The 25,722-nt window shown below is 40.5% G+C and overlaps 2 protein-coding genes across 3 annotated transcripts in view; one reads left to right on the top strand and one right to left on the bottom strand.

The window, feature by feature from the left end:
- Positions 1–25,722, bottom strand: part of cntnap2a (contactin associated protein 2a) — a 303,910-nt gene that overhangs the window by 105,371 nt on the left and 172,817 nt on the right. The window contains exons 10-12 of the mRNA XM_068709763.1: positions 15,294–15,443; positions 6,683–6,845; positions 948–1,054 (exon numbers count right to left, since the gene is read on the bottom strand). Of these exons, the coding sequence (XP_068565864.1) occupies positions 948–1,054; positions 6,683–6,845; positions 15,294–15,443 (420 nt within the window). The remainder of the gene's footprint in view (positions 1–947; positions 1,055–6,682; positions 6,846–15,293; positions 15,444–25,722) is intronic.
- LOC137871791 (myosin-9-like) lies at positions 18,619–25,540 on the top strand. Of its 2 annotated transcripts, XM_068709769.1 has the most exons (19): positions 18,619–18,916; positions 19,609–19,713; positions 19,799–19,900; positions 20,168–20,293; positions 20,378–20,485; positions 20,749–20,874; positions 20,959–21,066; positions 21,333–21,458; positions 21,543–21,650; positions 21,914–22,039; positions 22,125–22,226; positions 22,490–22,615; positions 22,700–22,807; positions 23,071–23,196; positions 23,281–23,388; positions 23,652–23,777; positions 23,863–23,964; positions 24,182–24,310; positions 24,391–25,540. In XM_068709769.1, the coding sequence occupies exons 1-19, from the start codon at positions 18,679–18,681 to the stop codon at positions 24,666–24,668; spliced, it is 2,478 nt and encodes an 825-aa protein (XP_068565870.1). In that variant the 5' UTR covers positions 18,619–18,678; the 3' UTR covers positions 24,669–25,540. The 2 variants fall into 2 exon arrangements, with proteins under 2 accessions (XP_068565870.1, XP_068565871.1); XM_068709770.1 differs by lacking the exons at positions 20,378–20,485; positions 20,749–20,874.

Here is a 25,722-nt window from a genome sequence, read left to right as displayed (position 1 = left end):
CACCTATGCTTCACTTTAACCTTCACCAGAACTTAATTACAGTCATTAAAGAAATGGAAATAAACCCAAATTCAAATTTAGGTTTTAAAAGAGAAGATATCAGTGGACAACAGTTCAAGACCCAACACTTCCAATGATATAAAAGAGAAAAGCTTCACAAATGTTTGACACTTCTGTCAATCCACTAATTGATTAATAAAGTACTAGCTTACTATTAGCACCTTCAGCTGTCTCTAATTAGTGAGTTAGTCCATCATAGATATTGAAAACACAGATGGTTAAAAATGTCGTCACACAAAAACATCTTAATGCATATTGTGTGTTTTTTATTTATTTCATATTTTTGTTATTAATGTCTATGCTTTATTTCCATTCTGATGAATTCAAACTGTCCCTCTGTGATGCTAAATTCTGAACAATGTCCTTTTCACTCACTCCACTCCTCTCACACTTCATGTATATTAAATCTGTTGTTTTATGTTGGACATACACAATATTGCCAAAACGTTCCATTCTCATCCTCTCTTAAAATAGAACAATGTCTGTAGCGCATGGCATTCTCCAATTCATAAGCTTTTTTTTTTTGTATCTTTTGAGACTATGTTCTATTTGTGTGCTCGTGCTTTTGGTCGGGTCAGACCAGAACAAAACGCACAAAGCAGTCAGAAAAGCTTGGCCCCTGAACACTTCAAAAGTTCATCTGTCCCTCTGCTGAGGATTGTGGCTTTGGAAGAAGAAACAGCTTAAATCACTCAAAGGCGAACAGAGGGAGCCCAAATCAAACAAACACACAAGGAACACAACACAGTGGTTTTCGAGTTAAGAGAGGCAGGGGGGGCAGATAGCGAATAACACACAACTGTGCATACACACACAAACACACACACACACACACACACACACACACACACACACACACACACACACACACACACTTGCACACTTACAAGTGTGGCAGGTGGCTCCAGTGTATCCTGTTCCATCACAGGTACAGCTGAAACTCTCCCACGTCTGTTTACACCGGCCGCCGTGCTCACAGTGATTAGGCATACACCTGGAGAAAGAGTGAGGACTTTTAAACATTTGCAAGACATGCGATGCATTTTAAAGGAGAAACAATATAAATGTTTGTAAAGATTTGACACAGCCCAATGTCACACGTCTATACTGTCAGCATGCAGCAGATTAATTCAGATTTATGTCTGGTTGTGTTGATATGAATATACAGCATTGACATCTGACAAATGGCCTGCTTCCTGTCCTACCATCTGTCACGTGTGAAACATTTAGATTAGATTTTTACACAAGAACACCTTTGACTATAATTGTGTCTAATGTATCAATTACTGTGTGTTAAATATGTTGACATATTATCTGGTATTGAGAATCGTATAGGGTGAAACAGAAAATGTGTGTACGGTTTTGGTGAATACCTTCCTCTACAGAACAGTAGTATACAGTATGGATAGGGCAAAGGATTACGAGTGTTAATTGAACCTTACACATCAATACACATCTGTACTAATGCAGAGAGGCATCAACATGACAAAGTCAAAGCAAACAAATAATCGGTATAATGAGTGATTTCCTGTGTTCAGATTGTATGATTTGTGATGTTCTTGGCCTCAAATGCATTTGTATGGACAATAAAACACATTTCAAAGTGCAAGACCAGCGGTAGGAACTAATCCTTGTATAATTATTACACCCAACGGAGACTGTAGTATTTTAGTTGACAGTTGATTAAATATAGCAAACAGAAAGCCCCTACCACCTTCAGCTACTTTGACATGGCCCTTTGTTCACATTAAGAAAGCATTTTATTCCACATCAAAAACAATTGTGCTTTAGACGTTTGCAGAGTGGATTAATCTGGACAAGAACAAAAAAATAGACTAATCCACAATTTTGACACATCAGCGTCCGCCAATTACTGATAACCTTGGTTAACGGGAAGCTATTATGAGCTGCAATTAAATGTTATTTCATACTTTCAATACATTGCGTGAGGCATTAAAATGAGCACCAAAGTTCCTCACAAGTATTTGACAACACATAGCCTGCGGCTACATAGACAAAGCAAACCCACAATGGTAAAATGGTAAGTGGACTGTACCTGTACAGCGCTTTTCTAGTCTTTCCGACCACTCAAAGCGCTTTCACACTACTTGTCATCATTCACCCATTCACACACTGATGGCAGGGGCTAAGTGACACCTGCCTATCAGATTATATCACATTCATACACCGTAGGCACAGCTATGGGAGCAATTTTGGGGTTAAGTGTCTTGCTCAACGACACATTGACATGCGACTAGCAGAGCCGGGGATCAAACCGCCGAGCCTCTGATTGAAGGACTACCCTGGTCTCCACTAAGCCACGACCAAATCATTTTTGTCAATACTAGTTACAAGTCCACAAGACAAAAACACAAATTCAGGTACTTGAACATGTGCAATGAGGAAATCAAAGATACCACAGAGACCAACCTCGCCAGCCCTATCTAACTAGTCACAGTTGCTACCCAAGTACTCTCAACCCCAGCCTTCAGCCAGATACTGGTGCACTAATTCCACCACAACCAGCAGGCAACCCTCTAGAAACCAGTTTACATTTTCCTCACACAAATTCTTGGCCACATTAACTGAAAACAAAAACGGCTTGGTGTCCTTTGGAGATCAACCACTTTAGGCTAAAAAGGAGATGCATGGCCCCTACCAACTAAGATGTGACGCTCTCACCAATTACATACACCAGTACAAATGCTGCTCCCTTAAAACATCTACCAAAATGAACTCCACAAAAGTAACCAAACAAGAGAAGAACAATCTTTGCGTGTTACCCTTAATCACAATGCTTAATACCAAAGGCACTTTAATCTTTACTCCTGGTCTTTAGTGCTAAAACTCAATTTCACCTCCTTTGTCACACTAAGGCTAAATTTAAACTTACCAGATGTTTCTGCATCCCAGACGAGCCCCCGATTGTCACAAACTGGCTGTGACAAGGCGGGAGTTAACGCAAGGTTATACTTAAAACCAACACAATTTACCAAACTACAGTTAACGCAAAACAAACAAGTGTGTGTAGATCAGCAAAGTCAGTAGTGAAAGCCTTGCATGGATACATGTGCTGTGAAGGTGTTGGAGGTGCAAAACCAAAGGCAACGATGCAGGTTGGATGTCTGCTGTAGCAACAGAAAGAGACAGGACAAGGCCCATGTGAGTTTAATCAAGATAATGACACTCCCATGTCAACCATCTGCCTGCTGAGGTTGACCAGGACAGACTCCAGGACAGCGAGAGGGCTGTCATGTCAGACGCACAAAACTGTCAATGAGAACAACTTAAGTGCATGTCTGTCTATACTGAAAGCAATTCTTAGTGATCATGGAAAGCAAGAGGTTTATCGTGCTGATTCTCCATGTATTTGACTGTTGTACATGTGTGTTTCTTTTACAGTCATAATCTACATTTCAAAAAGGACCTGGAATAAGGAGTGTAGTGTATGTAAACAGCGTTATCCTTCTCCGTGTGAATACAGCGTTGAGCACATAGCAGCTCAGACGTCACTGTTTTTCTTGTTGAAATTTCAATACCAACTCAGATCTTGAATACATCAAAGTTCTGCAGTTTGATCTGCCTTCAGGCCTGGTGGGGATGGATCCCGAGGCACTGTAGTCTCAGAGCTGGGTTTTCCCACAAACAAACTCACACACATGTACTTGTGCACAAATGTAATCATTAAAGTACAAGCTTCAGTGACAACTGCTATGATGAGGAAAGCCAGCTCAAAAAACCCCCAACATTGACTCATAAGAGCTGCAGGGGTCCTTTCACATGCTGAGTTCTTCCTTCTGTAGGGAGTCGGGCAGCTAAGCAGCACAGAGAAGGAGACGAGACGATCGCTGTTATCACTCTTATGCACTTACACATTTTTTTCACATGTGTGGATGAGCTCAGTTTGTAAGCTGTCAACCCTGAAGTGACAATAAACAACATATGTACAGTCTTACTTTCTGAAAACGTGAGTGCTGGTGTGCTATTTTGAATGGACTGTATTGTCAGTATTGTAGCTGCTGCGGCAGAAAAATTACATTCGCAAAATAATCATCCACCTCTAGCTTTGACTGCGTTGACTGGTGCAGAAAAAGACACTTCAGGTAACACTACTACACATGTACCTGCCTGCCATTTCAACAGTGACGCTGTTTTTCATGAACAAAAGAAAAAGTTCTGATGACAAAAAGTAAAGTTTATATACACCCATGGGTATTCCAATCCTATTAAACCATGACTTTATCAACATGCTATTATATGCACTGTAAATGAAATAGAAAATCATAATATACTGGTGATCAACGTATGTCATGGTGATTTGTAGCTTCAGCAGGCTATTAAGTGCAGTTAAAAGGGCATTGTGCTTTCACAATGGGCTGCGATTGACAAGCACCGTCAGCCACAAAAGACATTATGCTCCGCAAGCTGTGAGGACTGGAGTACACTGACTACCTATGTGGTGGGCTTTGTATGAGAATATAAGATCTTTGAAGAGAATGGAGCGCCTCAGTATGATTATGCTTTCATGTGAGTATTGCAGTACCCTTACAGAATTCAGGGACATTGTGGAATATGGGAATTTGCATGCCTTGCCCCTGTGTGTGTCAGCATGACTGTGTGTCTGTGGAGATATGTGCGTTTTCTTCCACCATCTCAGCCTAAACAGAATCCCACAGTGGAACGGCATTGATCAAAAGGAGGTCAGACAGGGCTATTGAACTGCCTTCAAAGACATTCTGATTAGTTAGATGGAAACACTGGACCCATTCATCTTCCATGGCAGGACAGGGCCCGCCTCCAAAAATGCAGGGCTGATACACAACATTTGAAGTAATTGAGATGGGTAGGAAACTGTTGTGGACATCTTAGGACTTTCAGAAGAGTTAGTCATAAAAATCAGTCAGCCTGCTGCTGGTAACTATCAGCAGTGCTAATGCACCACAATCTAGTATAATACTATTTTATAAGAGCCGTCTGTGTTCAAAATATCACTTAAACTAGATCTTTTACATTTTTTCACTCGTGAAAACAAATATTTTTGAAATAGTGATTCACAATGTAGTCTGGACTGGGAGAGTATTTTTGGTAATTTGAAAATGCTAACATGATTTCTGAAGTAGCTACAATCAACTGAATATTGGACATACAGTTGTCAGTTGTCCATAAACACGACTCTAAATAGATGCTAATGTCTGCTGGAAATGTGAAGTAGGCAACTGCATGCCAACAATTCCGACATATCTTTTTAAAATGTCATAATTTGTCAGCTGTGTTCACAACTTGTTTTTGCTGCCCCTAAATGGCCAAAAGATCAGTTATTGCAGGTTCAACATTCACATATATGATAAAGCACTTCCACATTAAAAGGCCATCTTACATGTGTGTAAAATAGTGATTTGACCAAAGATCCCCATGACCAGATATCAGTCCTGTATATGTTAGAGTTGGTTATCAAGTAGAACGAACTTTGATCAAATCACTTTTTTATGATGACAAAGTCACCTGACGACCAAAACAGTCAATGTGAACATTTCTAATGTGAATTCAACCACACAAAAAAATAATAATAAGGTGCCAAACTTTGAATTGCCATTTCAGTATTGACTGAGAACTTTGAGAAAATGATCTGGAAACTTTTTTACACAAACAGAAACTCTGCATACACACCTTTTTAAAATGTGTCTATCTGTATTAGTGTGGATAAAGCCCAAGCTTTGGTCCAAATTTAAGGACAAACGTGATCTAAATCAAGCAATGGTGGTTGGTGTCTACTTCCCTGGCTGAGGATATTGATGAGGGTAAGTGTTATTGACAAACCTAACCTGAAAACAAATCACTCGGGATAGGGGATATGCTGTTCCAATCAGCGCAAGGTCAACTAGTTATTGCAGCTTCTTACTCACATTTACCTTGCAATCCATGCCCCATGTGTCTAATAAGCACTGAAATCTTTTTGGCCATTGCATGACTGAAAACCACTGAACTTTTACTTACCATAGGACAAGGCATAATCCATGAAGATTAAACCAGACCACAACGTTTAAATGTTTTGCACACTGGCATCAGATTCAGTGGAAAGAAGCACTCCAACTGAGCGCAAGGCATGGACGATTCCATGTGAAAAATGCGTCGCAGTGTGTTTGTCTTGTCTATGACAAGGAAATAAATTGGAATGTCAACAAGTTGTAATGAATGCTTCCAGTGAGCCAACATTGGGATGTGCTGTGCAGAATATCCAGCTCTGTTATACTTGAGAAATGAGTGGCTCATGTTTGATGTTTGATTAAGATCATACAGTGTTTTCCAAGGATGAAACCTACTCTTTTTTTTATTTTATTGTTTACACACATCCCCTTACCCTGGGAATCCAATTCTATCCATGTATCAGTATGACAAGCACAGAAAACACAGCCACACAAACATAGTCTTGTACAGTTACACTCACAACACCCAGACCTCTGAGTCATACATCTCTGGATATGAATTCAGAGACTGCTTTTATGACTCTCCCAATTCAAAACCATTTGATTTATGACACTTATTAGTGCTTTGCATTTGGCTGAACATTTCATTCATGAATGATTGTATGGATGTGTGTGCATGCAGGAATTTTCCTTCTCACCTGTCTATGATTGCACACATGTCGAGGCTGACATTCTCAAAAGCTCCCATAGTGCCTTTTTCCACCGCATGCAAATCAGCTGGTTGGTCGTCCACCAAGATCGCTTGCATGCAGCCCTGGAAGGTACGCTGGGAGGGTGGGAACAGCGTCTGGAGAAAATACCCTAAAACCAGCAAAAACAAACAAAAGCACAAAAAACGTTGTCATGGATTTTTTACTATTACAAATCCCAGAGAGTTGGAGATGAATAAACTGACTACAGAACAGAATTTGAGAGGGAACAGAAACAAAGGGATGCACAGCAGCTTGCAATCGAAGACCGGAGTGAAAGAGGTCAAAGAGTGTGGGAGAACAACAATAAACAACAAAAAATTTAATATTTTGATCGACGATTTAAAACACATCATGAAAAGACGACCTTCTGTAGAAGTAGACATCAGACTGAATGATGATATCATCCTTGGCGAGGAACAGATCTGGCCAATGTCCTGTTATTGTCATTTTTAAAGCCACAAACCTCCATCAGTCCTCAGGTTTTAGAGCTCATCCACAAGGCCCACTGGCCTTAATGCCGGCACTAAGGCCGCAATAGACTACAGGATATAGGTTTTACTATATACAGTACCTTTATGAGATACAAGAGTCAATGGCCCGTCCAGAGGTAGCACTGGTCCTTGACTGAAACAAGGACAAGGCTAGGACAGAAATGTGTGTGTGTGTGTGAGACGGTGTGCTTCCTAAATCATTTGCAAAGATGAAAGTCCATGGATATATGGTAGGCGTGTGAGTATTCTACATGTACCAGTCTGTCTTCAGTGTGCACATTTACAGGCGCTATTACAGTGTACATGCACTGTCATATAGGAGATGAGAGCCCGGAATTCAATCTTTGTCACAAGCACACAGGTCACACATAAAACACTGCGGCTCAATGACATCTCCATCATCGTGATGTTATAAGCTGTCACACCCTCCAGCATGCCTATTAGCCTCAAGGCCAAAGCATCAAAAAGGCTTATTATAGAGGGCATATGCACCGTGTGTGGTCGTGTGCACCAAAATTATTTTTTGTTTATGCGGCTGGCTGTTATGCCAGCAAACAAAGCAGCAGAAAAGTAAAATGCGTGTCCCCGCGTGTGTGTTTGAGCTGGATTCATCTTTTTCTTCATATTTTTTGATTTTCATTTCCTTCCCCAAAAGTGTGTCCTGTCATCCTTGCCATCTGTCTCTTCTTCTGCCACACCTGTCTGCTGTCTTTCCAGGGGAGTGGGAGAGAGACAGACAGGCAGTGAAAGGAGAGAGGGAGAGAGAAGATGGAAGAGAGAAGATGGGAAACAGACTGCAGCTGGCTGGTTGGCAGCACTTTGTGTGCTCTGGATAGCATATGAATGCAAAGGAAATGCAGCCTTCTGACAGTTTGGCAGAACAAACGGAGCAATGCATGGAACGACGGATGGGTGAATGGCTGTATGTTGTAAGGGCGTGACAGACAACATGTAGGGCATGAAAGCTATAGGAGGTGGTTTCTCTTTTACGAAATTCAAGAATCTTAAATAACATCACTTAATCGTCTGTATACCCACGGAGAAACAGCTGTACTGGGGAGCTCCTTTGTGTCACTTTGATCAACACTGTATATGTCCATCTGGGCATTGCACTAAACTAATTTGCATATTAGTTGGCTAAATAAGACTAAGAGGACATTTATCCTGACAGTATTCATGCTTTAAATTTGGTCAAAGTTCCCCCTTGTTGTCACTCTAAAGCCACGACCAGCAATGTATCATTGTATCATTCAAAATCCTGTATCGCAGCTGCATTGCCAAACAGAGGAAGAAACAGACCAAGATTAATTATGTGGAGACAAACGGAGACAAACACTTGGCAAACAAAGCAAAGATGTGGCCATACATCTGTACATGCCCAAAAAAATACACACACACCCATAGCTCAAATCCAAGCTAAGCATGTCTGACCACATTTGATTATTTTTTCCTGAAAGCAACGATGCTGTGTGGCTTTAATTTGTTGTATAAACAAAAGCTCTATTTCTCATAACCCCTCAGGATCTGGAACAGCAGCAATAATCCCCTGCAGTCTTGCTGGCATTATCACAGCCCCTCTGCTGCGCCCAAAGAGCTTCCCTTACAATACACACTAGAAGACCAGCCCCAGCTCCCTACTACCTGATCACCACCTGACTGGCACAGCTAGCTCTCAGGCTACAAACACTTGTGACCACATCCAAACACATTTTCAGGGACATATCTGCTTTCAGAAGAGGTATGGAAATCGGCCAAACTGCTTAGATGTAAAAATTGAACAAATATTTTGAGGCTGCAATTCCACAATATATTCAGGGGGGACACAATTTGTTGCCAAACACAATATGCAGAGTTCCCAAATTCACACCAGGAAAAACTGTGCTTATCTATTAACCACCTGCTGCTACTTGTCCCTGAGCTATTTCCTCTGACTGTAAAAAAAGAAAGAAAAAAAAGCACAACCTTGGAGCACACCTTCACACGAACTTAACATGCATGCGTGTTAAACCTTACTGCACACAAGTCGAGCACAGTATGTAGCCTACCTGATATGGTTGATGTGCTGAAGACTATGCATATTCACAAACGTGCACGATGAACACGTACCAACACATTCCCATACCAATGCATCACATACAAGCGCTTGGCCAGTGGTAGAAGGCTGTTAGGACTCTCCAGGTGTCCTACAGGTGTACTCACGCGTTAGTTTTGGACATGATGTCAGTGATGTCGTGTCAATATATGCCCGTCACAAGGACAGTCTTTTCAAAATAGACTTCCGTCTTCACAAGGAAGTTAGGCTTAGGAAACAAAACCACAGGAAAAGAGCGTGGTTGCTGTTAACTTGACTGACTAACGACTCTTCAACATTTACGTAGAGGTATTCACAGACTTATTTTATATCTTACAACAAAACTGAGCTGAGTTTTTCCAGTTTTAGGACTCATTCTTTCAGCACTCTATGTCGCTGGCGGGTGCATCGCATTCACACACTAATTGTGCGAGAGTGAGAAGGAGTTGACAAATAAAAACAGCACAGGCTGCTCTTTGATAAATGTCTGATTCATCACACACTTTAAGATGAAGAGAAACAGGTGATAGTATGTAGAAGCTGGAGGTTTGGTATGTATTACAATTACTTCTAATACATATACTGTGTATTAAGTCATACTGCAAGTGTTGGAAAGTATCCTCTCTTTTTTGACTTCTAAGTGAAACATTTCACATACTGGAGTGACCAAATAAACCAACGTTAGTGTAGAAGAAGCATCATAACGCTTTATTTCAAAAGGTCAGAGAGGTTTTTCATCACAGTACCCTGTAGACTAATGGAAAAGTTTAAGACTGGCAAATAGGCTGCTGTGAAACTGCTATTTATTCATACACATGAAATAAATGTGAGGGAAACATGACATTTGCGAATCATACTCCCGGGTGGAACATCCCATAATTGACTACTCTTAGTATCAATTTGCACTGTTCCTGTAGAGAGAAGAGCACAACTTTATGGCCTTGTGTATATTGATATGTGTGTTTGTGTGAGTGTCCACCTTCCCTCTTGAGAAATTCAATTTGCGGATGTCTCGTGTCAGTCACTTACTAATTTCTCTAAGCGCAGCGTCAGGAGTGAGAAACTACTCCCCGTAAAATAGGCTTTGGGTTCAGGAGGCTGCTTCTAAAAGCAGACGCTTGAAGCATAGAGGGGTGGAGATGAGAGGAGACGAGGGGAGGCATGGGAAGGGGCCGACCCGGTTAAAGAGGATAAGAGGGATGAGAGGAAAGAGGAGGATGAGGGCCAAAAAAGAAAAAAGAGAAGATAAACTGAGAAATTGGAGAGAATTAAAGAAATGAGGGAGGGAGAGAAGGTGGAGAAAAGAAAACAGAGGAGAAGAAGAGAATTAAGAAAGAGGGCATAGTTGAAGATATGATGACAGTGTATCAGAGCCAAACCTTTTCCTTCCTCAGACATCTAAAGTATAATATCCTGTAACTCTGTAACCTTGGGTTTAGGCAGTGCCACGTGAATTTTAATGCCACAGAATCAGAAAAAAAAGCAGGGCAATTTTATCCAAAGCAACATTTTTGGCTGGTAACTGTAATGCCACTGAACTGAAAGAAAACCGTTCTCGAGGAATATGTCTTTTCAGTATACGAAAAACAAGAGCAGTGACATGTGACACAGCGAAATGTTGCTCCATCTTTTTAAAATAGAGCTTGTATAAGGGAATTACTATAAAAGTGCTGTATTAATAGACATGCACATTTTTATGTATATCAATTCCCAATCTAAAACACTTTTAACATCGCTACTTTTCTTATAAAGTCTTTGTCTGAGATAAGGATAGAGTGGAGTACATGAATGTATTGACCACACACAGCACACAACAGTGTGTTGTACTGCACACTGATGAACATAGTGGACAATCAATCAATTAATTAATCATTAATGCATTTCCAGAGGTTGCATTTTGTACTGGAAATCAGAACAGAGCATATTCTAAACAGTATAGTTTAGTGTTTTACACCTAGCATATCAGTGTCTGTCAGTCTACAACAAACTTAGTTGTGGCTAACACCTTAAATCTGGAGTTTTAATGTCTATATAACATAATGCGATATCTACGCTCAATGCTCAGAAAGGAGGAACTTGCTGCAAAACCTGGGGGAAAAAAATATTGCAGTGCCTTCAGAATTGTGTGTTGTCAAATTTACTTGTGCTTTGTGAAGTATCATTGTGTTTTATGGAGTTTTATGTGTGTTGTTAATTGTTCTTGTGTTTTTCAAAGTTTTGTTTTGTGATATGCTGTTGTGTTTTGTGACATGTCTAAAGTTTTGTTGTGTTTTGTGAAATATCATCGTATTTTATGCAATGTCAAGTAAAACACTGCTTCAGACTTTGTGTATATATACATAATGTATGTATATCCCTGCATATGCTTGGCAGCCAAGCTTCAATATAATACTAATAAGTTATAATTTGGTTTAATGTGCCAATTGGGTATGCTTAATAAACATTAAGAGAAAAAAAAGTTAAATGAGGAATATATAAACTGGTGGATTAAACCATCTTTCTTCTGGCATTCAAGCAAGGTTCCTACAGTGGCACTCACTCAAGAGCAAAAAAAATAGTTTTACATGCAGAGCAAACAGTATAAGATGAAGAGAGGACAACTTAAAACAACCTAAAAACAATTGTCAAAAACCTATTGTCAAAATGAGTGTATGAAGAGCAAAGTCATTTCAATACAGTCAGATTAAGACGTAGTTTCAACATTACTTTGTCTACAGGCTGTACAAACTGTGGTCACTGATCAACAACTGTTGCCTATGAATAACACAGCAGACTGGTGCTTTGAAGCCACGAGATTTGAAGCGGATGGCTGCCTAGACGAAGCCTCATCCGGTATATCAAATAATGTGGATTGTTCAGAATACTGACATGCACACTGAAAGAACAGTCACATAGAAAGTGCTGATGGAATATGGTTAGAGAGCTTTAGCACAGCTTAATGCGCTTGGCCTCTCTGACTCATCAAGCTGAACAATCTAAGAGTCTAATTGAGGGCAAGTCAAAGGCTAAACTGTCTTTTGTTCACTCACTATATTATTCAGTTACCTCTGTGCTGGGATGAAAATTAGCCCCTGAATGTGATGAGGTGTTTTGAATAAATGCTATAGATATTCTGTGTGAACTGTAAATTAAGTCTGTTCCTCTATGTATGAGTGCTTAGGAGTTAAAGGGCATGTGGTCAAAACACCAACACAGTTAACAAACATGCACGCTCACACTAACCGACATACACACAGCTTCAGATGGCTTCAGGCCTTCATTGTTAGTCTGTGATAATGGGGAGGCAAGTCATACTAAAATCAGGTCACGCAATTGGACGACTGATCAGTATGCTGTACAAATCTAAAGTAAAACCAAACCCAATTGTCAAAAAGTTGAGAGCAAACTAAAATAACTCCCGGAGCTGAAAACAAGCTGCAACAGTACACGTACCTTTTCACATGGAACATTTTTTTCGAGTTTGAACTAAGAATGTCTCCCTAAAACTTCTCCCCTAGCCTGTGAAGCGGTGGCCTAAATATCTCTTTGTACTCCTTGCCATAGTAATAATCAGCAGTTCTGTTGCCCCTGCAGCCTTCAAACTTGTGTTTACCACCAGACTCCCTGCTCCTCAGTATTCATTATGTCGTGTAAAACTAACGAGTAAAACCCAGTTGGTATGGGGATGAAAACTTTTGAAAGAACATAGTTGTATTTCTCTGATTTGTAACGATGCATACATGTGTGAGTGGATGCAAATGAAAGCCACGTGCTAGAATTTTCTCAGAATGTGAGTTGTGTGTGTCTGATGACATGCATGTACTGCCTCTGGGATTTTGTTTCAATGTCACCGTACCTCTCAGCTCCAGGATATAGCTTTCACTTCCTTTTTCTCTCTCGAGTCTTGCACTCGCTTAAAAACCTGCTATAAATTTCTCTGCATCTCAGTATTTGTCTCTACTTTCCTCCTATCTTTTATCCGTCTTCTCTTCAGTTTCACTCTTCCTTTCCCTCACTCACTCTGATTGTCTCCTCTGCCCTCTTCAAGGGGTAAAGACATTACAGAGATCCTCTCCTCTCAGCCACTATTGATTCCCAACTCAGCTTACCAAAATCAATAAATCACCAATTGGATCAAAACGGAGGCAAGGGTGAGAAGGAAGAAGAGAGGAGAGGCGGGAGAAAAAATAAAAGACAGACGATGACAAAAAATAGCGGGTGAAAAAAAGACAAGAGATAATAAAATATAAAGAGTTTATACTGTATAATCCTGCAACACCTCGGATTAAAAAATGCAAGAAAAGTGAAAAATGTAGCAAGTTTTGGATGCTTCCTGAGTGAAATGCAATTAGCATATCAAGGCCTCAGAAGCTTAGATTTTATAAACAAAAAATAGTCATCATGGGCTTAAGGGTGATTCACTAAACAGCAGAGAGGAGTTAATTAAGATGGACAACATACAATAAAAGAATCTGGATGTGTGTGTGTGTGTGTGTGTGTGTGTGTGTGTGTGTGAGAGGCGCTATGATCCTTATTGACTGGCCCGGGGAAATGGTCTTGCTTGATCGAGAAGATTGTACTCTGATAGAGAAAGGAAGAGAGAGGGACAGAGGCCTGGTGGAGCTATCAGAGCCCAGACTATCTCTCTCAGTTACTGTAATTTCATACAGGTGCCAACACACACACACACACACACACACACACACACACACACACACACACACACACACACACACACACACACACACACACACACACACACACGCACGCACACACACAGTCACATGTGCACACTTAGATACGGACCATCTTCCAACAGACGGACAGCAGTGTCTGGCATCATTAACCTGGCGTCTTCCTAATTTAGACAGATAGTGGCTGCTTGGTGTGTGTTAGTGTGTGTTCCAACTGGTTGTGTAAATCTGGTGATCTAGTTGTGTCTGTGCTCTTGCTAAGTGAGCAACTTCCTGAACTCTGGCCACTGGGATATAGATTTCTAGTGGGATACATGATTTATAGACATATTTAGCCTGCAAACACACAGAAGAATAAGACTTATGTTGGTAAAGTTCATCTAATAAGTTTCACGGAGCCATGCGAACACATCTCACACCCAACTCGTCAAGACCTGGTTAGCGGCCCTGCGCTGCAACCTATGACGCTTTAGGTACCCTGGGTGTCCGTTTCCGCTCATGACGCCTGCAGTGTCTTTTCACAACTAACTTCCATGTTCCCAGAAAAAGTACAGTTTCCAATAGTCGCGTGTATTCAGTCTCTATTTCAAACTAAACTTCCAATTTAAGTTTACAAAGTTTTTTATTTTACGTACTCAGTTTAGGTACAGGTTTTGGAAAGAATTATGGTTTGGTTACCACGTAAGTAGGCTTGTTACATAGCTTGTTAAGTACCGAAGTTGCTCTGAAGATCTAATAATGACGCAGATGGGTTGGAGTGAGCTGAAAGCTTAATGGGTGAGCTGATGCTTAAGGGTGTCTCTGTGCATCGGTATCATTAGCTGAGGGGCACTGACCAACAGTCCATATTTGACGAGTTGGGAGTGATATCAGGTTGGTTTCATAGCCGACTAACACTGATACATTTATCTCCAAACATATTCTATACAAATTAACCAAAATAAAGAACTCCAAAGTAAAGTCAAATTAAATAATATGTATCTGTGTCCCGGGCTCATTATGATCAAGCGAGCAATAGGAGGCTAAGAAAATTAACCAGAAAAAGTAATATTAAACGTTTAAGACAACACAGCAACTAAAAACTGAAGATACATGACAATAGTTAGTAGAATTTAGTAAAAAAACATTGAGATGTGTAAATTGAATGCTATTTTCTGACGCAGACCTTCTTTTACCTCCATAAAGCATGAACATCTTATACTCTGATGCTTCCCAGATGTGCACTGGGGAGGAATGTGATGGGATAACGATGAATGGAGGTGAAAGTGAGAATTTCAATGCTTTTGTCAAATCTGTGGCGATGTTCTTGGGGTGACTCTTACCTCCCAAGTGGTAGGTTCCTCCTGTGGTGATGGTGAGAGGTGAGGTGGAGCGCACAGCAGACGCCTCCTCGCCATCTACTGTCAACATGGCAAAGTTCTCCTTGGCGACCAAACGTATTGCGTGCCATTGGCCGTCGTTAAGGCCTGAACCTGGAGGGGGACAAGAGATAAAAATGTGACGTCAGAAAACACACCTTCCTAATGTTTCTCTGCATAAGTTAGTTTTAGCTGATGGGCTTCTTGGAACAGAAGAATTTCCAATAACGCTCTTAAATTAACTGATTCCTGCAAAAAAAAAAAAAAAAAGAATAAATCCCAATCCAAGTCTGATAAAGATGCACCACAACATTATTTCATGCATTTGTGCAGACTTTTGATATATATATACGTTTTTAAAAAGATAATGTCAAGGACGTGAATAGGATTTAAGGAAAAGACTACCTCTATCGCTATCTCTCTCCGTTTACATTCTACTTTGTCATACAACTGTTTGTGTCCACAATAATTGCACCCCTGTGCTTTTTCGTGTTCATCTCAGCTGACTGGTGCATGTGTCTTGAGACACAGTTAAGACATGCTCAGCCGAGGATCATGTTCCTGCCTCAACCACATTTTGCCTTCACTTCTACACGTATTCTCATATGAATTCCAAAGCTCCCAGATCCTTCGTCGCTTCTCTCTAGTTCTCTCACTATACCTTCATTCTCTCTACCCCTCACCAAGCTGAGTGCAGCTTCCAGTCTCAAGGCCCTTGTGTCTCAACTCCATTAACTCTCAGAGAACCCTGTTTGCGTCTGAGTACCACAGTGTATGTGTGTGTGTGTGCGTGTATCTGTGTGTTCTCTATCTGCGCATGCAAGCTTTGAGCACTCTGTGCAAGTGTGTACAAGTCTGTATTGTGATGCGTTGTCTGCCTTTGTCAGAGTAGTGTGTGCGTGTTCGTGCATGTGAGTTTTGTGCTCTCCTTTTCTCTCTCTTCCCTTGTAGCTGTGCTCCATTAAATATGAGTGATGTTTTGGAAAGGGACATTACTACTGGAGCCGAGAGAGAAGCCAGCTCACTCTCATCACCCTGTCCTCTATACATCACCTCTTACTGACACCAATCTCTATTCATCCTCCCCTCCCTGTCTCCCTCTCTGTCCCTGATTCTTTCTTTCGTTGCTTTGTCTTTATTTCCTTTCCTATATTTCTGCATTTCACTTTTCACTATAATCTTTCTGTCTTCATGCTCCTCTCCTCTTGTGGCCATCTGCTGCATTGTCTACCTTTTTCAATTCGGCTCCACTCACTGCTTCACTGACTGTAATACATCGATATCAAGGACACAGTGTAGTAAAGTTCAAGGTACGGTCACGTGCACATTGATTTCAGCAGAGTCCATTTACTCATGGTTCTGCATGCACGTCAATACACATGTACAATAGCTTGCTGCATGTGTCAATATATTGGACCCCTGTGTGTAAGAGAGAGAGTGTGTGTGTGTGTGTGTGTGTGTTTCTGTTTGTACATTTGCTGCTTGTGTGGCAGTTTCTGCATTTATCTTCACCATCTATGAGGCACACTTTCACATTGTTCATTTCTTCCCAGAATGCACATGGACACCCTGGCTTTCGCGTCAGTAGGATGCACTAATTAATCTCCATCAGCAGGGTGAGTGTGTGCATGTGTTAGTGTGTGAGAAAATAAGTGCCAAGATGGCCACCTGTGGAGGTGTGTGACGGCCGTGGCCTTGTTCAGGGCAATCTCGGTTAAATATGGACAAACACACACATGCAACACACAAGCACACACAACAGCACACACATGAATGTGATTATGCATAAACATTTCCACTAGCTCTGTCAGGGAATAAAACACAATGATACAACATTGCATTGTGATTGTGCTTGGAAGTCATTAACTGAAATGTAATATCGGCATGAAAATTAGAGGATAACGTCTGCTTTGTCTGAATGACATCAAAAAAGCCAGTTCTGGTAGAAAGAGACCTTGATGTGCTCCTTTACAGGCAATCTCATTTCTGACAGTATATTGGTTTGATGTAATCACTATCAAGCTCCCTGCTTCATCCCGTCCCTCTCTATAACCTCTTGAATGTAATGGAAAATAGATACTGTGTAACCTTGTGTCCCCTCATCTGTTTTACATCACCTGCAATAGCTTTGAATGATGAGCTTATCAGTGATAGCAGTGTTATTGAATCTTCACACTTGCTGTTGCACGGATGCGCAAAAAAATTTGGCACACACACACACACACACACACACACACACACACACACACGCACACACACACACACACACACACACACGACGCACTCTCTCTCTCTTTTTGTCACACACGCCACACACACAGGCTCAAATCACACACATGCCGGCTGTCTGCCACAGATAAAGAGAGCACAGATAATGAAGGAGACTAGAGGAAGGAGGAACAGAATTGCTCCGATTTGACTAGATAAGACGATTTCATGGCTTTTTTTTTTTGGAGTTGTCATTCATATGCACGGGCCTGATGAAAAAGTGGAAGGCTGACCGGTCATTTTGCTGTTTTTTGTTTTGAATTAAATAAAAATCAGGATATTGCTCAATAATTTCACTCGCGTCATCTCACATCTACACTTGAAATACTAGACATATTAATAGTATGTCTTCCCAACTGAAAAATAACCCTTTAAAACGACTGAAAGGTTGACAATTATATCACATAATACATAATGAAATGGGGACCCACAGTAATTATATCATTTTATAATTATAGAATAACATTTGACCCTGATGATTTCATGACATTTTGGCAATTGAATTTCCTCTCAGGAACTATTAAGGTCATATAAAACATTGTTATTTACCATTCCATCCAAGGCTTTTTGTTGTTAAAAACATCTAACAGAGACACTTATTATTTATATCAGCAGAAGCATTTATTCAACAGGTTAAATATGGAAACCTTGTCATGGCTTTTCTTTTAATCCAGATAATACAAACATTTTAAATGTGTAGCTACTGACCTTCTGCATAAACAAGTTAAGTGATGATGTTCATAAGAAAAGCACTACTTATGTCCAAAATAACTGCCACCATGTAATACCACAACTGCATGTTAAATTATTCTTTGTGGGTGCTTTATCCTTTTAAGTCATTTTCTGTTGTGTTGGCATAGTCGTTCTTGTACAAACAGCTGTGGTCATTGCATCAGCCGACCTTCCTAAATATGGTCAGGTACGGCCTTCTTTTGCCAACTTGGCACAAGATAATTAATGAGGGTTTTTTTCTGCTATTGCTTACAGCGGCTGTGGTCACTGGGAGACATTTGTAGAGAGTACATGTTGACTAAAAAAAACCTGATTCCATTTAATTTGCAAATATTTCTGGAGGTTTACAATGAGGGGTGCTCTGCTGCTGGTTTTCCTGTACTGTCTGTCTGGGACATCAGCTCAAGAAGACGACGGTAAAGAAGTTACCCAAGACCAACCGAGTGGTTGGACCAACACGGATATCTGGGATGAGCTGAGAGCTCTGAGATTCATGGTGGTGGATCAAAATGTGGAACTGACGAATACCAAGGCTGAACTGCATACCCAGAGACACAGAGCGGCTGATCTAGAGGATGACAACATAGGTAGTATATTGACAACATCTGTGATGTTCAGGTTGGGGGTGCAATGATTATTATTAATGTAATTCTTTTTTTACTTAATCATTTGGTCAGTGAAATGTCAGTAACTGGTATAAAAAATAAACTCCAGATTGGGCTAAATCCAGGTAATGTTTAATTGGATCATTATTTGTGAGAATAAATGTAAATGTAAAGTTAACTCAAAACTTCATTATATATACTGCATATATATAAATTGTTTGGGATCTTGTTGGTTTTATAATGTTCAAAACCAACATGGACACTTGTTATCGCCGTAATAGATATTACTTTAGTAAATAAACAGAAAATCACCGCTCAAAGTAGCATTCATGTATTAAATAATGTCAATTTGAAATTAAATATTTCAGAGATTAAACATAACAGACTCATGCTAATAGTCTACCTAAACTGTCATGTGAAGCCTGTTGCAATTTACTGTTTACACTTTTCCTAGAAAAACAAACAAACCCTTCAACACCAGGCACCACAGACACCAGGGAATCAGAAAAGTCAATAAAGGTTTTGTGGACTGGGTATAGGTGGAATATGATGTTATATCAGTGACAGTAGATGATGACAAACCAGAATTGTATTTTTAAGAAGAAGTCATGGAATGGTACTTTAAAACAGCCTTGCTTAAAAGATCTTCATCCTCAGTCTTTATGGCATTTCAGTGATACACTTCAGACTGTCAGCCATTGAAAACAATATGACAGCGGTTACAGAGGAGCTGGAAGCGACTAAGACAAAACTGGAAGAGGCTGTGAGACTGATGTCTGGTAGGTAATTACCAAAATTGCAGACTTGGTGATTCTAGAAAATCGTGCAAGAGCAGTGAGAAATGATTGGCTTCTTTGCTTCTAGATCAAGCAGCAGAACTGACAGCCCTGGTTTCCAGAGTGACAACCTGGGAGGGGGAGGCGCAGAAGATCGTGTTGAATGCTCTCAAGATGGAGCTGGGAAGTTGTAAGACTGCATTTTTAAGACTTACTGCTTACACTTTTCCGAGAAAAACAAACAAACAAACCCTACAACACCAGGCACCACTGACACCAGGGAATCAGAAAAGTCAATACAGGTTTTGTGGAATAGGTATAAGTGGAATATGATGTTATATCAGTGGCAGTAGATGATGACAAACCAGAAATATATTTTTAAAAAGTAGTCATGGAATGGTACTTTAAAACAGCCTTGCTTAAAAGATCATCATCGTCAGTCTCTATGGTATTTCAGCGGTATACTCCAGACTGACAGCCACTGAAAACAAAATGACAGCAGTTACAGAGAAGCTGGAAGCGACTAAGACTGAACAGCAGCTCCAGAAGACAAAACTGGAAGAGGCTGGGAGACTGATGTCTGGTAGGTAATTACCAAAATCGCAGATATGGTGATTCTAAAAATCTTGAAAGAGCAGTGAGAAATGATTGGCTTCCATGTTTCTAGATCAAGCAACAATAATGGGAGGCCTGGCTTCCAGAGTGACAACCCGTGAAGGGGAGGCGCAGAACCAGAAGATGGTGTTGAATGCTCTCAAGGAAGACCTGGATATTAGTAAGACTGAATTTGTAGGACTTACTGCTTACACTTTTCCTAGAAAATCAAACAAACCCTACAACACCAGGCACCACAGACACCAGGGAATCAGAAAAGTAAAAAAAGGTTTTGTGGACTAAGTGTAACTGGAATATGATGTTATATCAGTGGCAGTAGATGATGACAAACCAGAAATGTATTTTTAAGAAGTAGTCATGGAATGGTACTTTAAAACAGCCTTGCTTAAAAGATCTTCATCCTCAGTCTCTATGGTATTTCAGCGATGAACTCCAGACTGCCAGCCGCTGAAAACAAAGTGACAGCAGTTACAGAGGAGCTGGAAGCGACTAAGACTGAACAGCAGCTCCAGAAGACAAAACTGGAAGAGACTGGGAGACTGATGTCTGGTAGATAATTACCAAAATCGCAGATATGGTGATTCTAAAAATCGTGAAAGAGCAGTGAGAAATGATTGGCTTCCATGTTTCTAGATCAAGCAGCAATAATGGGAGGCCTGGCTTCCAGAGTGACAACCCATGAGGGCGAAGCACAGAACCAGAAGATGGTGTTGAATGCTCTCAAGGAAGACCTGGATATTAGTAAGACTGCATTTGTAGGACTTACTGCTTACACTTTTCCTAGAAAAACAAACAAACCCTACAACACCAGGCACCACAGACACCAGCGAATCAGAAAAGTCAATACAGGTTTTGTGGACTAAGTGTAAGTGGAATATGATGTTATATCAGTGGCAGTATATGATGACAAACCAGAAATATATTTTTAAGAAGTAGTCATGGAATGGTACTTTAAAACAGCCTTGCTTATTAAAAGATCTTCATCCTCAGTCTCTATGGTATTTCAGCGATGAACTCCAGACTGCCAGCCGCTGAAAACAAAATGACAGCAGTTACAGAGAAGCTGGAAGCGACTAAGACTGAACAGCAGCTCCAGAAGACAAAACTGGAAGAGGCTGGGAGACTGATGTCTGGTAGGTAATTACCAAAATCGCAGATATGGTGATTCTAAAAATCTTGAAAGAGCAGTGAGAAATGATTGGCTTCCATGTTTCTAGATCAAGCAGCAATAATGGGAGACCTGGCTTCCAGAGTGACAACCCGTGAAGGGGAGGCGCAGAACCAGAAGATGGTGTTGAATGCTCTCAAGGAAGAGCTGGATATTAGTAAGACTGAATTTGTAGGACTTACTGCTTACACTTTTCCTAGAAAATCAAACAAACCCTACAACACCAGGCACCATAGACACCAGGGAATCAAAAAAGTCAAAAAAGGTTTCATGGACTAGGTGTAAGTGGAATATGATGTTATATCAGTGGCAGTAGATGATGACAAACCAGAAATGTATTTTTAAGAAGAAGTCATGGAATGGTACTTTAAAACAGCCTTGCTTAAAAGAACTTCATCCTCAGTCTCTATGGTATTTCAGCGATGAACTCCAGACTGCCAGCCGCTGAAAACAAAATGACAGCAGTTACAGAGGAGCTGGAAGCGACTAAGACTGAACAGCAGCTCCAGAAGACAAAACTGGAAGAGGCTGGGAGACTAGTGTCTGGTAGATAATTACCAAAATCGCAAACTTGGTGATTCTAGAAAATCTTGCAAGAGCAGTGACACATTATTGGCTTCCGTGTTTCTAGATCAAGCAGCAGAACTGGCAGCCCTGGTTTCCAGAGTGACAACCCGTGAGGGGGAGGCGCAGAACCAGAGGGGGAATGCTCTCAGGGATGAACCGGATATTTGTAAGACTGAATTTGTAGGACTTACTGCTTACACGTTTCCTAGAAAAACAAACAAACCCTACAACACCAGGCACCACAGACACCAGGGAATTAGAAAAGTCAATAAAGGTTTCGTGGACTAGGTGCAAGTGGAATATGATGTTATATCAGTGGCAGTAGATGATGACAAACCAGAAATGTATTTTTAAGAAGTAGTCATGGAATGGTACTTTAAAACTGCCTTGCTTAAAAGAACTTCATCCTCAGTCTCTATGGTATTTCAGCGATGAACTCCAGACTGACAGCCACTGAAGACAAAGTGACAGCAGTTACAGAGAAGCTGGAAGCAACAAAGACTGAACAGCAGCTCCAGAAGACAAAACTGGAAGAGGCTGGGAGACTGATGTCTGGTAGGTAATTACCAAAATCACAGATATGGTGATTTTAAAAATCTTGAAAGAGCAGTGAGAAATGATTGGCTTCCATGTTTCTAGATCAAGCAGCAATAATGGGAGGCCTGGCTTCCAGAGTGAGAACCCGTGAAGGGGAGGTGCAGAACCAGAAGATGGTGTTGAATGCTCTCAAGGAAGGCCTGGATATTAGTAAGACTGAATTTGTAGGACTTACTGCTTACACTTTTCCTAGAAAAACAAACAAACCCTACAACACCAGGCACCATAGACACTAGCGAATCAGAAAAGTCAAAAAAGGTTTTGTGGACTAAGTGTAAGTGGAATATGATGTTATATCAGTGGTAGTAGATGATGACAAACCAGAAATGTATTTTTAAGAAGTAGTCATGGAATGGTACTTTAAAACAGCCTTGCTTAAAAGAACTTCATCCTCAGTCTCTATGGTATTTCAGCGATGAACTCCAGACTGCCAGCCGCTGAAAACAAAGTGACAGCAGTTGCAGAGAAGCTGGAAGCGACTAAGACTGAACAGCAGCTCCAGAAGACAAAACTGGAAGAGGCTGGGAGACTGATGTCTGGTAGGTAATTACCAAAATCGCAGATATGGTGATTCTAAAAATCTTGAAAGAGCAGTGAGAAATGATTGGCTTCCATACTTCTAGATCAAGCAGCAATAATGGGAGGCCTGGCTTCCAGAGTGAGAACCCGTGAAGGGGAGGCGCAGAACCAGAAGATGGTGTTGAATGCTCTCAAGGAAGACCTGGATATTAGTAAGACTGAATTTGTAGGACTTACTGCTTACACGTTTCCTAGAAAAACAAACAAACCCTACAACACCAGGCACCACAGACACCAGGGAATCAGAAAAGTCAATACAGGTTTTGTGGACTAAGCGTAAGTGGAATATGATGTTATATCAGTGGCAGTAGATGATGACAAACCAGAAATATATTTTTAAGAAGTAGTCATGGAATGGTACTTTAAAACAGCCTTGCTTAAAAGAACTTCATCCTCAGTCTCTATGGTATTTCAGCGATGAACTCCAGACTGCCAGCCGCTGAAAACAAAGTGACAGCAGTTACAGAGGAGCTGGAAGCGACTAAGACTGAACAGCAGCTCCAGAAGACAAAACTGGAAGAGACTGGGAGACTGATGTCTGGTAGGTAATTACCAAAATCGCAGATATGGAGATTCTACAAAATCTTGCAAGAGCAGTCAGAAATGATTGCCTTCTGTGCTTTCAGATTATGCAGCAGAACTGGCAGCCCTGGTTTCCAGAGTGACAACCTGTGAGGGGGCGCAGAACCAGAAGAAGGGGAATGCTCTCAGGGAAGAGCTGGATATTAGTAAGACTGAACCACAAGTCATCAGGAAAAAAAATGGATGAGATAGAAAGGACAATTGCAGATATTTTGATAAGAAACAGACTACTTTTAAACAATAACTTGTATGGCTTTCCCTTGAAACCAATCAATCGTTTATGTTATTGCTATCTAGAAAAATAACCAAACTTGGCATCAAATTATTGTCCCTTAGTTAAATGCTTCCATCCTGTGTATACAGACGCTCCGAAGCTGGCTTTCTCTGCTGGCTTGACCAGTTCAGGACAGATTGGACCATTCGCTACTGAAACTCCACTCATCTACGGTAGAGTCTTCATGAATATTGGCGGGGCTTACAACGCAACTACAGGTATGCATTACTGCAAGCTTCTTAATAAAGCCTACAAGAGAAAGACAAAGCTGACCTCTCTTGATTCTCTATTGTTGCAGGCATCTTCACAGCACCTGTCAAGGGAGTCTACTATTTCAGATGCACCGCCTTCAACAACAAGAAAGGAGAGTGGATGGCAGTGAATTTATACCATAATAGTCAGATCATTTTGCATAATTCAGAGATAGCTAGTGGTCATACCACCATTGCAAATGCAATAATTTTACAGCTGGAACCGGGAAGTCTGGTCTTTATGTGTCTCCAAAAAAACTGTGGGCTTTATGATGATTCTACGACCTGGAACACCTTCAGTGGTTTTCTGCTGTTCCCTCTGTGACTTTCAGATATCATTTGATCTTCACCAAGGCCTTTAGGATTTGCACTTCCTAGTTGTCTTTACACTGCATTTCCTTCATACTTTGTGAATATTGTCCTTGGTACCTCAATTTGATAAAGTCATTTACAGACAACGGAGAGAGAAGTTGACTCTTGTATTCTAAAATCACTTAACAAAAACTGTAATCTAATGTGCATGATCACATGATGTAAATGATGTACTCTAAAATACAAAAAACAAGAGAAAGTTTAAGAACCTCAATGCAGAACTGATTTTCCTTGCAAATTTTGCTGCAGTCAATGCGGCACACCGAACAATTAACTTGAACTACTCACTGGTGTATTCAAGACAGAATGAAATGAGTGTGTTTATTCAATTAATAATGCAAAACGCCATAAAATTCACAATAACATTATCACAACTTCCAAGTTCACTTATTGTTTGTCTTGTAAATTAGATTTTGGGACTTCAAAGCCCCAGAGACTCCGTCAGCACATGAAACTTCACAGTCTCTCAGACTTAGCTCTACTCTATGTAAAACTGCCATGCATAAGAATGTCACAAATACAGTATTTACAGTATCTGTATGCTTTAGCCAGTAATGCTTCTGCCTTTGTCTACTTAGCCATAGGAGGATTTATGGGAATATTTTTTATTAATAATATGGTTAAAAAAAACATGTTTTTACCTAAATGCAATACAAGGAAACGTAACACTGTTTCTCTCTTAAAAAGCACCTCTTTCTTTAACAGGTACAATAATTGGGTATAGTCACAGGTTTAGTGGTATAAATCCAAAGGAAAGAGTTTATAATTCTTAGTTGGAGATGGTCCTTTGAGCTGCACGACCAATGGGAAGATGGAACCATGTATTAAAATATTTAGAACACAATGGTATGTTGTATTATCTATGCATTACAGATGGAAATATTAACAACTAAGTAAAGTCAGTATTTTCATCAACCTGTATTAAAGAAAATGTTTTTAATGATAAAAGCAACACATTTAACTGCAACTTATCACGGCCTACATGTGAGTGAGAAATAATGTCTGTG

Source organism: Cebidichthys violaceus, unplaced genomic scaffold (genome assembly GCF_023349555.1).
Source record: "Cebidichthys violaceus isolate CVI_PGR_0920_01 unplaced genomic scaffold, fCebVio1.0.p SCAF_15, whole genome shotgun sequence".
Classification (NCBI taxonomy): Eukaryota; Metazoa; Chordata; class Actinopteri; order Perciformes; family Stichaeidae; genus Cebidichthys; species Cebidichthys violaceus.
This window is presented reverse-complemented; position numbering and strand designations above follow the sequence as displayed.